The sequence below is a fragment of the Ailuropoda melanoleuca genome, chromosome 4, assembly GCF_002007445.2.
Source record: "Ailuropoda melanoleuca isolate Jingjing chromosome 4, ASM200744v2, whole genome shotgun sequence".
NCBI lineage: Eukaryota > Metazoa > Chordata > Mammalia > Carnivora > Ursidae > Ailuropoda > Ailuropoda melanoleuca.
In genome coordinates, this window is record NC_048221.1 from 121,640,456 (window position 1) to 121,658,249 (window position 17,794).

General features: G+C 45.2%; 1 protein-coding gene across 2 annotated transcripts in view; it reads left to right on the forward strand.

Moving 5' to 3' along the window:
- The window catches only part of ALK (ALK receptor tyrosine kinase), a 678,810-nt gene that overhangs the window by 658,557 nt on the left and 2,459 nt on the right, over positions 1–17,794 (forward strand). For both annotated transcript variants that reach the window (XM_034659705.1, XM_034659704.1), the window contains 5 exons: positions 1,284–1,381; positions 4,764–4,856; positions 6,948–7,049; positions 15,899–16,033; positions 16,737–16,827. In XM_034659705.1, coding sequence (XP_034515596.1) covers positions 1,284–1,381; positions 4,764–4,856; positions 6,948–7,049; positions 15,899–16,033; positions 16,737–16,827 — 519 coding nt within the window. The remainder of the gene's footprint in view (positions 1–1,283; positions 1,382–4,763; positions 4,857–6,947; positions 7,050–15,898; positions 16,034–16,736; positions 16,828–17,794) is intronic.

Consider the following 17,794-nt stretch of genomic DNA (forward strand, 5'->3'; position numbering starts at 1 on the left):
ACAGCCCAGTTTTAACTCCTAGAATCCTGCCTCCCCCAACCCAGATCCTTAAAGCCCAGCTCAGGGTGGTTTTGGCTCCCGGCTAGTGGCTGTGGGACCTGGAGTGAGTCCCTTAGCCTCTCTGAGCCCTCAGCCTTCTCCTCTTCAATGTGAGCCTTCTCCCCCTCTTCCCTACCACCACACAGGGCGTTGCATCAAAGGAGGTCCTGTGCGTGGACTTGCTCTGTTGCATACAAGGCACTGCCTGCTGTTCCATGGGCAGAAGGTTGTCTCCCCCAGAATTGAAGCATGCCCTAGAGCAGCTCGACCCCACCCTGCCTCCCCAAGTAGATCCATACTATTGCTCCAAGGAGTCCTTTGGAGGACTTGGTCTGGGGCAGAGCAAACTCCCAGCCCGCATCTGGGTAAATCACAGTTCAGCTGTCATCAACCAGCCCACCCCCAGCCTCCACTGAACGGCTGCTGTGGGCTGAGCATCATGCCCGTGTACTGCGCAAGTGGACACTGAAATCCCTGCTTGGGGAGCTCCCAGTTTACTTGGGGGTATGGTCAAATAAACACAACAGCAGAGTGCATGGGACACGGAGTGATAACAGGCTGCCGCAGACTTCGGGGATTTAGGAATTAAGAGGGACACCAGGATGGGAGGCAGCCTTCGGGAAAGACTGCCAGGTGCTCAGCAAGGCTGTTGAGAACACTGAGATGAGCTATACCCCGGGGTGGGGTGACGTCTCCTCTTGCACAAGAGACTTCACACAGAAAAGCCTGAGATAGCTCTTCACCTGCCCAGCATTTCCTGGACACTTTTGTTTTGTCTAGATCTTCTTGAAGAAGATTATTTCTTTAAATATTTTTAAACATTTAAACAGAACATTTTAAAACCTATCTCCCTTGATTTCTTTGCAGTTTTGTTTATAAGTTTGGGAGGTTTGAATGTTTGTGAAGATTGAGGTGGAAGAATGTGCAGAATGCACGGGAAGGGGACGGGACCCCTGCCCCATCCTGGGTTGCTCTCAGTGCTGGCTGCACGTTGGGCGGACCCGGGAGGCTGTGAAGCTAAGAACACCACGCCCCCCACCCCCCAGAGAGGCGGTTCGTTGGTCTGGGTCGAGGCCCGGGCAGGTGCTTTGAAAGCTGCCGGGTGATTTCTGATGTGCGGCTGGGGCTGAGACCCAGCTGGACGGCGCGTCCGTGTTGGCTCCTCGCGGGCTCGTAAAGCCTGTGTTTCAGATCTTTTGTGCCCATGAGCTTCTCATCAGTGCCGCCCTTCTGTCTCCCCACAGAACCAGCCCTCCTCCCTGGCCATGCTGGACCTTCTGCACGTGGCTCGGGACATCGCCTGTGGCTGTCAGTATTTGGAGGAAAATCACTTCATCCACCGGTGAGTCAAAGCGACCTTGCTCTACCCTCTGCCTTCCGTAAGCTTCCCTACACATCTCCAGGGCCCAGACCCCCCCCCTCCCCTGCAGAGCAGAATGGTAGGTCTCTCTCCAGACTTGTTTGGATGACTCAGCTTCGCTTGTCTTTAAGATAATTACTTACTCTGTCAGGGCTTCATTTACCCCATATGTGAAATGAGTATCATAAAACATCCATCCCAGGGCCGGAGATCTAGGGAGCTGTTCTTGAGCTTCCACAGGGACTCCTGCCTGTACCTTGCAGTCCGCTATCCCTTTAACGTTTTTCCCACCTAGAAAACCAAGCTCCCTAAGGGAAGTTAGAGGAGTTCATAGTTTCACATATTTGACTATGGGTAACTCGAAGGCAAGGACCCTGTTTTATTCATCTTCGTATCCCTGGTATATCGTGGGGCAAAATTAATGTCTGTTGGATACATTAATTTTTTTTCTAAAATACTCTGAAATGAAGCATAATGATCATTTTCTTTGCTTCCATACTTCATTTCCTCTACTCTATAGGACCCTTATGTTTAAATGGTGTTTGATTGAGGCATCCAATCCACACGTAATGCTACAGACATGATGGATTATACGTATTTCTTTCCACGTGGATGTTGATGACTTTCTCAGCTGACACCTTGATTCTGAAATCTGGAAAGTCAAATAGATTGTTAGGCTCTTTGCAGAGCTCTTCCTAATGATATGCTTCTCAGTTAGTAAATACCAGCCTGCTGAATGAACAATCACTTTTTAGCACATGTCCAAAGAGTATAAGACACGTTCGTAATAATTAGAACATGTAAGTACAAAGCAGGAAATGAGGGAAGCTGTGTGAGTTCAGCAATGGAAAGGCATGTAAGCAGATAGCAAGCTATGCTTTCTGCCCCAATAAGAATGGAGAAATTAAAGATCAAGAAATGCACTCGCCTAGGCTCCTACAGTCATTCCCGAAACAAGGCGATAAACATTCACCCAGGCTTACCCTCTCACTCTCACTCCATCACTTTGGTCTTCAGATCTTCCTCTTGATTCTACCTCTGTCCCATGTGCAGGTCTTGTGCTTCATAGAAATAACAGGATTGAAAAAGGAGCTGGGACCAATCCTTCATGCTCTCCTCCAAAGCCACGCCCTTTGCTTCAAAGTACGGCGCAGCCCTGCCATTGTTCTTGCCCTTTCTGTTGTGCCCAGAACTCTCCATAAATCTCAGCTCTGGGCTTTATTGCTGCTCAGACAGGACAAGGCTGTGCTCTTCTTGGAATTCATTCTTGGCTAGAGCCATCTTTCCACCTGTTGTCTGTGTCCTCTAAGTCTGGACTCCCTGGAGAGCAAGCTGGGCAGTCACCTTGGTGACACTGGCCACCTTCCTTCCCTTCTCACCGAGATCGTTTCAGCTTTCTCATCTCTGCCCCATGTTCGTCACCAAGTGTCCAGATTCTCCGACTGAGGGATCACCTTTCCTCTGACGTTTGAAAACCTGCTTTCCTGGAGCCGTGAAACATTTCGACTATATCACAGTGCTTTGTTATTATAATGAGATAACAGGATCACATTCTCTCAAGATTCTTATCACTTCCACATCTGTAAATAGTTACTGAAGGTCAGAATTAGATCCCAGAATAAAAGTTTGTTGCTACTTTTATCTTTTTTGAGAAATGAAATTGTCAAAGATCAAATCAGGAATGTATCAGAGGGTCTGCTTTATAAGCAAAAGGCAACATGTAACAGAAATTGTCCATCGCAATCAAAGCTTTTCTTCTGGGGTAACTGGCATTAGGAAAGCATCTTTCACACCTCCTCGCTGGCTACGTACGAGCTCTGTGGCACACACACTCCCACAGCAGTGTGACCTCTAGTGCTCTCTCCTCCACCGACAGCCTCCTCAAGATTCACAGGCTCCCAGGTGTGCACACCTCCACTGCCTGAATTCAGAGGGGAACTCCTTCCCCAGATTCACAGGCTCCCATTTTTCTATTAGATCTGTTTCCTTTGGACATGGTTTATTGCCATTTCAAGAATTATGGGTCATTCTACCAATTCTTGGTGTGTTCTATGATATCCCATTCACTTTCTTGCCATTAAATTCAGGATCACTTTTTTAAGCAACCATTTCATGCACATCAGCGTAAAGACCTTCCTGGAGATATAAATATTGTTTCTGGTCTACTTCAGTATATTTCTCTTGAGAAGCAACGGCTATATATCCCACTATTTTTCTTCTTTTTGATGTCATATATGTTATGCTTTCATAGTTTTATTAGCACATTTTATGCACCATTGCTCTTCAAAATTCAACTGAAACCCTCTGCATCAGGCCAGCGGCGTTAACAACACCCATCTCCTGCTCTGCCCCACTGTTCTGGTATCTTAAGTGTCCTAGTGACCCCCAGTCCAGATCCTGTTTAGTTTGCCCATGTCCTTATTTGTCCACCAAAGATCAGGACCTTTGGGAAACCAATTGAAAATATGAAAACACCACCTGTACTCCCTAAGAAATACTTTTTTTTCTGTCCAGGACTTTCATATTATTAGAGACCCATGCCAGGCTTTCTCTGGATGCACCCTTCATTCCCACATGCATGTGAAGAATGGGTGAGCAGTTGATGAGTGGACAAGTCTTGGAGAACTTTGATCATGCCTTCCAGGCATGCTGCAGGAAAACAGGCCCTCTGGAGTGCAACGGCAAAGAAGACACAATAACTTTAAGTCTTGAAAGATTCTTCAGCCCAGAGCTGTGATGCATACAGCTTAGCAAAGGCATTAGTGAAAATCATGAGTGTAAGAATAATAGTAGCTTATTTAAAAAGAAAACTAGGATTATTGGGGAATACTTTGACCGGCTTGGTAGCATGGAAGTCATGCTTTCCCAGAACATTCCTCAGGCAACTGGCAGAAACCAACAGCAATCTGTACAAAACAATAACCTAGGCCAAATGGCATTTCTTATGTCCCTATACGATCCTCTTTTAGCTTAAGTTTTTTAATAAAACGAGAATAGTGCCCTGTATCTTCTAGGGTTGTTGTGATAATTACCCATGAAGCACTTAGAACAATGCTTAGAACAGAGTAAAAGGCCAATAAATTCTAGTTCTTATCGTCATTACTTTCATTATTATTATCTCGTTAAACATTTTCAATCATCTTCCCTAATCCGTTTCCACTCGCCTATTATTTCTGAGGGCTAGAATTGGTCTAGCTATTTCTCTCGTAACGAAGTATAGTGTAGTAAAGGAAATAGAGGGCAGAGAAGGGAATTATTTGAACTTCAGATTGGAGGTGAAATTCCTTGGGATGAATATTACCTGTTTATCTTCCCAGAAATAAAATTAGGAAGTGCATTTTCTCTTTCCTTCTTTTCTTCCCAGGGACATTGCTGCCAGAAACTGCCTCTTGACCTGTCCGGGCCCTGGCAGAGTGGCCAAGATTGGAGACTTTGGAATGGCCCGGGACATCTACAGGTGAGCAGAGATGGCCCTCACCCATCAAAGCCGCATCCCCTGGAGAAAATGGGATGTGGCTGCCTGTGCCCTAAGTCATCTCTGGCCACCTAACATTTCCTTAAGTCCCTGTCCAGCACATACAACACCTTAATTAGTGCACATGCCTGGTGGTCTAATTCTAGGATCACACCGACTGGTGTCACTGACACCGTGTTCTTAAGTAGATCGTCTGTCTGGTTCCAACTCTCCAATCTCAGAATGTTCTCAGACACAGAGGAACCCAGATACTTGATATGGAAAAAATTCTCAGTAAACTTTGGCTTAACCCCTCTCCTCAATATTTGGGAATTCTAAACGGACTTGGCTTCCATCAGCGCAGACAGGAGCACCCCAGGACTGACAATATAATGCCCTGGCTCCCCGGTCTTGTCTACCTGCACCAGGAGCCACGGGAGGGGGTTCCGAGCCCGTAGGCCGGCTTCATCTCTTTATCCCTGTCATAGTCTCAAGGGTACATTAAAAAATAAAATAATTTTTCTAATTAAAAAGAAAAACCTTCCATCGTACTTTACCTCACTCTTCTCTTCCCAAACCCTCACTTCATTTTCAGCTGATTATTTACAACCATGACTTGCTGCATGAGCTGAGCAAGTCACTCCTTTGCATGGTCACTAATTACGCCCTCCCCACCCAGTCCAGGGGTGGAGCGAGGAGAGACAGTCCCAGAGAGCTTTCACTCTTTGGAGAGTACAGGGGAGCCCCAAAGGCCCCCGTAGAACTGGTAGCGATCAATCGACAGGGGAGGGAATGCTGACGGCACCCTGCTCCTGCAGGGTAGCAGTGCGGGGAGGACTGGGTGCTCCACTCTCCCTTCTCTTTACCTCTCCGAGTCTCAGTGCCCCTCCCCTCCCTTCTCAGAATACCCAGATTGCCCTCACTTCCAGATACAAATGTTGCAGCCTGACTCAGCGAGCGAGCCGTTCCCCTCCATCCGCAGTCCTGACAGCTCCGCGGCCCTAGCTTCGCCCCCAGCCGGCCCATGGCCCCACTGTCCCCACACACGCGTGCGATCTCGTGTGTCAGGAATGGTCTTCCAAGAGCTCCTCAGCGCTCAGCTCATCGGCCCCCGTCTGTGAAGCTCGTCCTGGCCCTCACCCCCGCCTCTGTGTCAGTGAGCTGCACACACCTCCATCACCATACGTGTTCGTCTACACTTGCAGGCATCTGGGGGTCGGTTTCTTCCCCTAAACGGTACGCTGGGGCGAGAGAGACTGTGACTTACTCGCGTCCTCAGCACCCGGCAGAGTAAATACTCGGCCCTGGGCTCCCCCTTTATCCACGGCTTCTCCTTCCCCGGTTTCAGTTGTTCACGTCAGCTGTGCGGTCTGGAGGCAAATGCTCCTCCGGACACACCAGCAAGGGGTCCCCAGTCCCCTGACCTCCTGTCCCAACGCCTGCGTCATTGGGCTCACTTCAGCTCCGCACGTGGGCATTATCATCTCACGTCATCACAGAGGTAGGGCGAGTACAGGACAGGAGGACATTTTGAGAGAGAGAGAGGCCACGTTCACGTTTATTACACTACATTGTTGTAATTGTTCTATTGTAGTTTTTGTTGTTCCTCTCTCACTGTGCCTAATTTATAAATGAAACTTTATCGTGGGTGTGTATGTATAAGAAAAAACCTACTATATGTAAGATTTGGGACTATCTGTGGCTTCAGGCAGACACTGGGGGTCTTGGGAGGATATTCCCCATGGAGGGGGGGGAACACTGTCCATGTTTATTGAAGTCATTAATCTAGGCGGCTGGTGGGGGGCTCCCCCCCGCCTGAGCACCCCCCAACAGGAGAACACAGGGCTGGGGGTGGAGCTGGTTTCGAAGGTGTGAGCTAATTTATTAGTCTTTGCCAGTGATGTCATTAATGCAGCTCAGGATAAAATAAAGTTCTTAATTTTCAACGGCCTGTATTCCCCTGCTCTCCTCCCGAGCCACGAGCACCCCTCATTCCTTGCAGTCCTGGAATGGCCGCGGCCTGTGGTTGCCTGGCCAAGCTCCCACTCGGAGCCGCCCCGGGACCAAGTGTGGGTCTCCGCTTCTCCTCCACAGAGCGAGCTACTACCGAAAAGGAGGCTGCGCCATGCTGCCCGTCAAATGGATGCCTCCAGAGGCCTTCATGGAAGGAATATTCACTTCCAAAACAGACACATGGTGAGTCTCCGCTGCCCCCCTGCGCGCCTCGCTGTGCGCCTTACGCGCGGGCTCTTGAGCCAAGGGCTCCCACGCTCTAGCGGGGAGGGTAAGAGGAGACGAGTCCGCGCGCCTCTACAACGGGCTGTCAGATGCTCGCATGGGTCCCAATCGGCAGAAAGCCTGGTAGAGCCCAGATTACTCCCCGCACCCGGAGAGCTTAGGCATCGCTGGAAGCCACGTTGCTACCAAGTTTCCAGGTGATCCTCATGCCCCCGGCCGGGACCACGCATTGAGAGACGCGTGATTTTTTTTTTTTTTTAACCTAACTGCAAAGTTGGGTTTATTCCAGGAACGCAACATTGAGTTAAGATTAGAAAAATTGATCAATAACTTTCTCTCCATTAACAGAAGAAAGGAGAAAATAATGATCAGCACAGAAGTGCTGCAGGCTTAGGGGTGTTGAGACCCATTCTACAGTTAAAACTAAGAGTGCAAAACACTGTACGTGATTATCCCTCCTGCGTAACTGACACTTTGTGCTCCCATCTCCCCATGGCCTCCTCCCTCCTCCCCTGCAACTGCGGCTCCACTCTCCTCTTTTCTGGTGCTGCCTCGAAGGGAGAGCGTGAAGGAGGTGTCCTCCTGGGCCTGGCTTCTTTCCCTAAGCGTCGGGTCCTCCGGGTTCATCTGTGTTGTCACAAATGGCAGGATTTTCTTCTCTTTTAAGGCTGAATAATATTCCGTGGTATCTGTACACGTCACGTTTTCTTTATCCATTCACCGGTCGCTGCATAGTTAGGCTGCTTCCATGTGTTGGCTCTTACGGATGATGCTGCAGTGGACGTGGGACTGCAGATTTCTCTTTGAGAGACTGACTTTATTTCCACCAGCTGTACACCCGGAAGCGGGGTCGCTGGATCTTAAGGTAGCTCTGTTTTTAATGTTTTGAGGAAATCTCCATACTTTTTTACATTTTACACTCTGTAAGAGCAACATAGAATTTTAAATGGCAGATCAAACCTGTGCTATCTGCCGAAATACACACATACCTGTGCACATGCATGCACGCACTCACCCACATGCACACACACATGCATGCACTCACCCACATGCGCACGCACACTCACCCACATATGCACGCACACTCAGCCACATGCACACACACATGCATGCACTCACCCACATGCACACACACGCACACTCACCCACATGCACACGCATGCATGCACACACATGCACAACACCAAAGAGAGTCTTTTTAGTTGTATAAAAATCCACACGGACAAAGATGACAACAATGACAAAATTTTGGAAACTGTAACGTTTATGGACAAGTGGTACCTTGCTTAATGCAAAAGCCCCAGAAAGGCCCAGAAATTGAAGGTGCCAGGCACCCCTGGCAATAGAGGGCAGCAGACAGGAAAATCAGTTACAGGTATGTTTAAAAAGTAACCAGATCCTTGGCCCAGTCCCTCACCCCCACACAAAACCAGGGGTTCCCTCTGTGAAGAGCCTTTCTCGTCTTGGGCACATTAGACGTCACTGAGGATGAATTCTGTACTATAAACAAAGATACATATTTTTTAAGTCTACCTACTTCAAAATGTGTGCCCCCTTCTTCCCCTCAGTGCCCAGAACGTGGCCGCAGGTAGGAGTCGATCAGAGAAACCCTCAATGGAGGAACTGACCCATGAAGAGAAAAACTCCAGATACTAGAAGTGGTAGTAGGCTAAGTAATGGCCATCCAAAGTACCAGGCCCTAATCCTGGGAGCCTATCATTGTTGCCTTATAAGGAAAAAAAGAGTCTTTGCACATGTGGTTAAGTTGAAGATCTTGAGGTGGGACGGTCATCCTGAATTATCTGGGTGGGCCCTAAATGCCATCACAAGGGTCCTCGTAAGAGGCAGGCAGAGGGAGATTCCACGCGCAGAGAGGAGGAGGCAGTGTGAACAGAGATAGAGGCTGAAGACATGTGACCCCCGGTCAAGGAATTCTGGAAGCCTCCAGAAGCTAGAAAAAGGCAGGGAATAGATTTTCCCCCAGAGCTTCTGAAGTGAGTGTGGTTCTGCAAACGCCTTGACTTTATCCACCTTGATTCCATCCCAAAATACTGCCAATTTCAGACGTCTGGCCTTCAGAGCCATGAGAAAATGAACGTCTGTTCTTTCAAGGCACTGAGTCTGTGGCACCTTGTCACAGCAGCCCTGGGAGCCTGATGCACCCAGGGAAACAAGCAAGCCAGCTGCCCCCACTGGACAAGATCGACAAGGGCTTCCCGTTGGCTTTGTAATGGCCCAGTCATAAAATACGAACAGCCAGCCAAGAACCAACAAAGCCTTGGGAAAACATTCTAATCTGAAGGAAATAAACACAGAAAGAGGAACTTGGAGAAAGAAAAATACAGAAAGCTTAGGAAAACTTGTAAAAACCATACTAACCTCAGAAAGATAAATTACTGCAACCATAATCTAAGGACGAAAGATTTTTTTTAAATAAGGTTTTTAGAGAAAAAAAAGTTCTTAGAAATAAAAATAGGAGAGAGCCCTCAAGGAGATGGCGCATTAGTCCCCGGAGCTGCACACAGCAACGTCAGGTCAGGTGTTCAAGGTCAATATCAACAGTGATAGATCATGTTGATAGCATGTGCCCTTGATATGATGTGGTGAAAATGACATGTAACCTCTGTGGTCTTTCTCCCCACACCCAACAACTCCGATCTAATCATAAGAGAAGCACACATATCCCAAATGGTCGTTCTACTAAAGCCCTGAAGAATATTCCTCAAAACTATCAAGGTCATCATAAACAAGGAAAGCCTGAGACATTGTCACAGTCAAGAGTAGCTCAGGGAAACATGACAACTACATATAATGTGATATTCTAACAGGGTCCTGGAACAGAAAAAGTAAATTTGGCAAAAGCTAAGGAAATCTGGATAAACTATAGGTTTTAGTTCATAATGATGCCTTAATATTGGCTCATTAATTCTAACAAATGTACCATATGAATATAAGATGCTAAAAATAGGGGAAACTGAATGTGGAGTATGTGGGAACTCTATGTATTATCTGCATCATTTATTTACAATCTAAAACTGTTCTCAAGAAATTTATTTTTTTAATATGATGATAGATATGTAAAAGTAGCAGGAAGTTTGGAAGATGGAGTTGAATAAATCTTCTAGAAAATAAAACAACTAGGGGCACTTGGATGTCTCAGTCAGTTAAGTGTCTGACTTTGGCTCAGGTCATGATCCCGGGGTCTTGGGACCAAGCCCCATGCCAGGCTCCCTGCTGAGCAGAGAGCTTGCTTCTCCCTCTCCCTCTGCCTGCTGCTCCCCCTGCTTGTGCTCTCTGTCAAATAAATAAATAAAATCTTTAAAAAAAGAAGAAAACAACTATAAGCAGATGGGATATATAGGCAAGAAAGGAAAAGAAAAGTAAGAGGATTAGACCCTTAGGTCCAATTAGCTGACAAACAGGAGTCCCAAAGAGTGTACAGAAGAAATGAAGGAAATAAAAATATCAAAGAAATAATTCAAGAAGATTTTCCAGAACAGAAAGGCATGCATGTCCAGAATGAAAGCAAGCCCCAAGTGCCAGGCGCAGTGGTTCAAAGGAGCCACACAAAAGCACGTCATCATGAAATTTCAGACCTCTGGTGGTCAAGATTCTGTAAGCTTCTAGGGAGAAAAATAAAATAATCGCAGTAAAAAATGCTCAGAATAAAACTGGTCAGAGAATCCAAATGGCATCGAATTTCTCAACAGCAACACAGGAAACCAAGAAGACAACGGACAAAAGTCCTCCAAGTTGTGAAATAACATCACGAGAGGAGGGGCCACAATGATCGGAACCCCCTCTCTGACCCACGTTTGACGATGTGAGCGGAAGCTGTGTTGTTTTAAGTCACTGAGATCTGACTCACCCAAACCCAGTGGCTCTCAGTGTGGTCCTCAGATCGGCAGCACCAGCAGCACCCAGGAAGTGTTAGAAACGCAGGTTCTTAGCTCCCACCTCAGGCCTAATGGAATAGGAAGTCTGGGGTGGGGCCCAGCCATCTGTGTTTTTAGGGGCCTTCCAGGTGATTCCAGGTGCACCGAAGTTAGAGCACCACCAGCTACCCTATCCAGATGCAGAGAGTAAGAGGATGATTAGGTAATTGTTCTGAACACGTGTCTCTCCTATGACCCAGCAATCCTATTTCCAAGTGTCTACATTAGACAGAGGTTGACAAAAAGGGACTTGGGCAAAGACATTCTTTGCAACATTGTTTGTAAGAGAGAAAAAGCACAAAGGAACCTAAGTATCCCTCAAATGGGGGATAGAAAATAAACTGTGGTTTACTGATACCACAGAAAACTCTTCAGCAATATAAAATAACACCCCAAACCTACATGTATCAACATGGATAAATCTCTATGCAACCTGGAGTGAAAGAAAGACAAGTTCCAGAAAGGGGCGGAATATCATTATGTATAATCTTACAATACAAAAATCAAGTCTATAATACAGATGCTTTACTGTTTATGCTTTCACACGTTGTAAAAACTGTGAAAACACAGATGGGAAGGCTAGATTCTAACTCCAGTGGGGGAAGGGGGGGAGGAAGGGGGAAAGGAAGGAGGGTGGAACTTAACCGTATCTATTTTATTTCTTCCAAAAGAAAAGGAGACGGGGCACAAATAAGACAAAGTGTAACATCTCGTACCTAAATATCTATTAAATTACATTTCCTTCTTCAAGTTTGGATTATTTCCTAATTAAAACCCTTAAAGACACAGATAATTTGCATAACCCCAGATACTGATGAGTGCCAGGGAGACAAAAAAGCAGACGATCAAGAGTGGAGGGGTGGAGGGGCCCCAGGAGGGAAGCTGTTTATTACAGATGGTAGGGAAGGCTCCATGGAGGAGGTGACGGGGGGTCCTATGCCTGAATGGCAGAAAAATGGAAAGATCTGAAAGACTCTGCAGGCTGAGGAGGACGTCAAGTATAAAAGGCCAGCGGCAGGAGCAAGATGAGTTTGAGGAACGAAAACAGGCTTTCATGGCTGGAGCTAGTGAGCCGGCGGCAGGGGGGGGGGCAGTGGTAGTTGAGTTAGACGGGCAGGCAAGGGCCAGACATAGAGGGCCCCCCAGGAACCAGGGGTTAGGGGGTGTGGGTTTTATTTAGCACACAATGGGATGCCCCTGAAAGGTTGGAAGCCAGAGTTTGACAGGATCTTTAAATAGATAGAAGATAGATGATAGATAGATGATTGATGATAGATGATATAGATAGATAGATGATAGATAGATAGATGATAGATAGATGATAGATAGATAGATAGATAGATAGATAGATAGATAGATGATAGATATCACTCTGGCTGCCAATGAAAAGAGACTGGAGTGGGACAGGGGAAGATGGAGAAATCCTACCCACTTCTAGATAAGAGAACAGAGGGGCTAGGCTTAGTAATGGCGGGGGAAGCCATTAGCAGTGGTGGGATACAAGCTCTGTCTTGAAGATGGCTGACGGGACTAATGAACGTGGGCTGTGGAGTGGGAGGTGTGGAAAGAGTGAGATGAAGGACAACTCCTAGGTGGGCCGTCAATGGAGAGAACGGAGGAGATGGGTTGGGTGCGGAAAGAGCTTTTGCACAAGTCCAGTGTGAGATGCCTATAAGACAGGCCAGTGGAGACGCTGAGTGGGCTTCTGGTCTGTGAATCCGAAGCTTGAGGAGAACTTCAAGAGACAGTGGGATCAGCTGGCCGCATATTTAAATACAACACAGTAACCTCTTTTTCTTTAAGTACAGCGGACGCATAAGGTACAACATAGCAATTGGACAAGTCTACACATTGCTCTGTGCTCGCCACAAGCATGGCTACCATCTGTCGCCGTAGAGCGTGATTACAATACCATTGACTATATTCCCCTTTCATCCCCAAGACCTACTCATTCCGTGACCGGAAACCCAATACACTTTTGGTTCCCAGTTTCCCAAAAACTGTGCTCCACCCTCTACCACACCTCAAGACAGTCTTCCAGGTATGAATAAGGGAAAATAAAATGTAACTTTAAAAGACCGATAAGCACAGCACAGCTCATGATTTTAAAACCTTTTCATCAGATTATCTTCATTGATTCAAATTTTTAAAGTCACTTAAGCAGCAATCACTTAACCTGTTTCTATAATTTCAGGCAGAGCAAGTTTAATACCAAGAGAAGGAGAGTGGGATTTAAAAAAAAAATACTTGTTTTTATTTGACTGAATGCTTTGGTGCCAAGCTGTGGGCCCTATTGCTCCTACTTAGGACAGACTCATAAGTGATGAAAGAGCCATCTGGCATGCAAAATATAGATTTACTTGATCGGTAGGGTTGCTAGACAAAATAAAAGATGATCAGTTAAGATTGAATTTCAAATCAACAAAGCATAATTTTTTAGTATAAGTACATCCCATGCAATATATATTTATATTCTAACAGCATTTCTTATTTGTCTCAAACAAATTTAACTGGATGTCCTGTCTGGTTAATTGCTAAATCTGACAATTCTTCCCCGAAATTATCAAGGTTCTATGACCAACACTACTTCTTGCTCCTTTGAACCCCAAACCAAGGAAATAAACATCTATTTGCAATCTATATGCTGGTCTCTCAAAGGATACTACAATCTAATTCTCTAGCTGTCTAGACAGGCAGAAAGCAGGTATCTGGAATGCTCGCGGCCTTGCTGCCAGGCTTTTGCATGATTTTGCTTATTTTGTTTTGCCTTAGAGGAAGACAAACCACCAAACAGAGAAAAATAATGTATGTGCCAGGCAATTTGTAGTTACCAGAGTCGAGAGATCTAATAACGTATTCCAGTCTGTCTCAGAGTAATTGCATAATAACCTCTGCTTTAGCCTTCTCACCTTAAAAATATGGAAAATATCTTTGCCCAGTGCTCCTCACAAGAGTCTTTGAAATTCCGCTGAGCTGATGTATGTTCTGTTCCTTCAGAGATGGAGGAGCTGTAGTTCTCCACAACTGTCGATAGAATATTTATTAACATCCCAAAACTACACCAGATACAAAAACAAAGACAGGCGTGCTTTTTTTTTTCTGCCAAAAAGCTAATAATGAAATTAAAGGTTTAAAATAAAAATTTTAGTAAAAATATGAAAGGAGATGATTCTGAAACATGATAGCCTCATTTTAAAGTTAATTTAAAACAAATAACAAATGAGAATTCAACTATATTTCTTTAAAAAGATAAATAACCAAGAAAGTGCCTACCGTAAATTAAGACATAAATACACAAAAAGTTAACATAGAATGATAATCAATACAAGAAGCAGACATAGAGATGAAGTGAATTGAGAACCCAGAAACCTGTTTTTACTCACAAGTCAATAGTAAGGGGGAAAATATTCTATGAATAGTGTTAGAAGAGTGGATGGGGCGCCTGGGTGGCACAGCAGTTAAGCGCCTGCCTTTGGCTCAGGGCGTGATCCCGGCATTATGGGATCGAGCCCCACATCAGGCTCCTCCCGATATGAGCCTGCTTCTTCCTCTCCCACTCCCCCTGCTTGTGTTCCCTCTCTCACTGGCTGTCTCTATCTCTGTCGAATAAATAAATAAAATCTTTAAAAAAAAAAAAAAAAGAAGAGTGGTTGTTTGCAAAACAATTCAATTTAGAACCCTTACCGCACACCGTGAACCAAACTAAGTTTTCAGATCCAGCTGGAGAGGAAGAACAAATACAACTTAGAAGAAAACAGCAAATACTCATCTAATCTTTAGTGAAGGGAGGATTGCATAATCTATAAAACAGATGGAGGAAATCACAAAATTTTTAAAAAATAGATTTGACTACCTAAAAATAAAATCTTTGGTAGAATTAGAAAGCAATTGATAGAAGTATTTCGATTTTGAATAAAGGTTAACATCTTTGATAAAGTATGTCTACAAATCAAAAAAACTTGATAAATATCAAAACAATATGTAGATACAAACGGGCAAAAGACGCAAACAATTCAGAGAGGAAAAAAGGAAGTGAATTAATAAATACTTGAGAAAACACTCAACTGTGTTAATTATCAAGTCGGTAAATATAATTTAAAAGATTCTACCATGTTTTACCTTAAAATCAGTGAAAGTTCTTATTTTTTATCAAACTCAATGTTGGTGAGGGTGTCTGATGCATTCTTGCACAATGCTGGCTCCTTGATGATCGGAATGACACGTCCGGAAGTGTGCAAGTGGACAATAGGTGCCAAGAACTTTTTGGTGTTCGTGTTCTTTTGATCTAGCAATTAGATTACAATTATCCTAGATTTTACTAGAATATCCTAATCCTAAATTTGAGGAATTTGCCCTAAGGACGTTGGTCTTTTAAAAAATGCATCCCGGATTTAAAAGATGTTCATAATAGTCTTTTAAATTTTTTAAGAATTGAAGACAATATGGAAATGATAAGGTAAATTGTGGCACAACTACTCAATGGAATGTTTTATGGCCGTTTCAGATGTTTCTACGAGCACAGAAAGTGTTTATGCTATAATGGAAATTGCAAAAACAGTCAAGGTTCAAAATTGCATTTGAAATATAACGGCAATTATGTAAAAGAAATCTAAGTAGAGAAACTTGACAGGAACGAAAAAATAACAAGCTAACCATGGTTATCTTTTTATGGAGCATCACCTGTGGCTACGTTCTCATCTTCTTTATTTTTGTTCTCCATATTAAGAATTCTCAATTGTGGAAAAATGTGTAATAAAAAAATTTAAATTTTACATCTGTGTATGTGTGTCCCTGTATGTGTATATATCTGTGTGTGTGTGTGTGTTCGTGTGTATATGTGGACCCGTATGATCTCTTTTGTCCTGTGCGCAGGTCCTTCGGTGTGCTGCTGTGGGAAATATTTTCTCTTGGATACATGCCATACCCCAGCAAAAGCAACCAGGAAGTTCTGGAGTTCGTCACCAGCGGAGGACGAATGGACCCACCTAAGAACTGCCCTGGGCCCGTGTATGACTCTTTTAGGAACATTTCTATGAGTTGCTAAGGATACTTTCTCTTTTCTAAAAATGCAGCCACACATGGGGTTTTTTTGGTTTTAAGATAAAAGGGCAAATGACTCACCTCCTTTAATAAGCCCCAGTATAGGAGTGTGTCTGTGACTTCAGTGAGGTGGGTTAGTCTTCCGGCCCCTCGAAAGCAGTAATGTCATGCCTGAAAAGTTATCCTCTGTCTGGCTGGGGACTGTGGACCCACCACCACTCCTCACCACCTCTTAGGAATCTGTGTCCCGGACTCCCCCCGTGCAGCCCTGCACCATCTGTCTTAAGTCTCCTTTGACTCTTTCCATTCCCTGCGTTTTCTGCCGTCCTGTCTGGCATCCCTCACCTCCTTCCCATAAGCAAGCCAGATGGGAAATATAATTAGAATATTCTTCCCCAGAGGTGACTTTAATTCAGAAATGGAATGAGAGGAGCCATATTTCACGTAAACACCAGGATGTCTGTTAATGAGCTTTGGGGTTCTAATACCTTCACACCTGGCCACGATTCCTTGGCCCGTCAGCAGAGGGCAGCAGATCCCAACCACATGGGACCCAGACGCGTTGTCTCTGAGACACTGCCGCCTGTGGTCCCCCTTAGAAAAGGGCTGGGGAGAATGTATTCATCCCTCTCTCTCCTGGTTTTAATTAGCGTGTTTACTCTTCTTTTAGATACCGGATAATGACCCAGTGCTGGCAACATCAGCCTGAAGATAGGCCCAACTTTGCCATAATTTTGGAGAGGATTGAATACTGCACCCAGGTATAAACATTTTCCCCCTTGACCAACCAGCATTTATATGGAAAAGATGGCAAATACCAAACTGTGAAATGAAAGTGAAGCCAGCCAGAAAATATTAACGATCACGAGTGTGATTGTTGATCTATGAAGTAAGATGACTGGTACCTCAGTTTGGCCCATTTTGTAAGTAAACACCAGTTTCTGCCTCTTCCTTCGCCAGCACATGACCCAGCTGCAGACACCCAGTCCTGTTAGGGAATCGCTTCCACTCACAAGTATGAACTAAATCCCTACTGGGTAACTAATGGATTTTTAGACAAAACTGGGGCTTCAGAGAAGTATGGGAAACACGGACTCTCAAATGGTTTATAGTGTGGCTAGAGAAATAATTACGTGAAAGAATTAACAGTATATAATTGTCAAACGGGATGCCCAATGATAAATATTAGAGGGACTCAAGGAAGGAACAAGGTAAGCTGGAGAAATCTGAACACCATCAATGGCATGAGTACCGCGTCTGTAACACACAAATCACTTGTCCTGTATTTCATTTTATCCTCCGTGAGGTACATAAAATATCCCCATTTTCCAGATGAGTTGAGGCTTGGAGAGGTTTTCCAAGCCACATTGTTTCCTGGCGGTACTGCTGGTCCCCATGCGGATCCTTCTCCCATTTCCTGCCTCTACCTCGAGAGAAGAGGCTGGAATTCATTCTCCCCCCACCTAGGTCTGTGCATGGACACCCGCTCTCCCCGCCCCCCAGAGGAGCCCCTCAGCCTGCACCCCCAGCTGCCCCTCAGGGACACTCCCTCCCTCTGGCAGTATCTCCTCTCCACACATCCACTTCTTTCCCTCTCTCAGCTCTCTCAGCTCTCATTCTGCCAAGATATGTCACTCTGGAGAGTATCTCAGAAGTCGGACAATGAACCACTACCTCTCTAAATCGCCTCATCTTGATTATGACAGAAACCATATATATATATATATA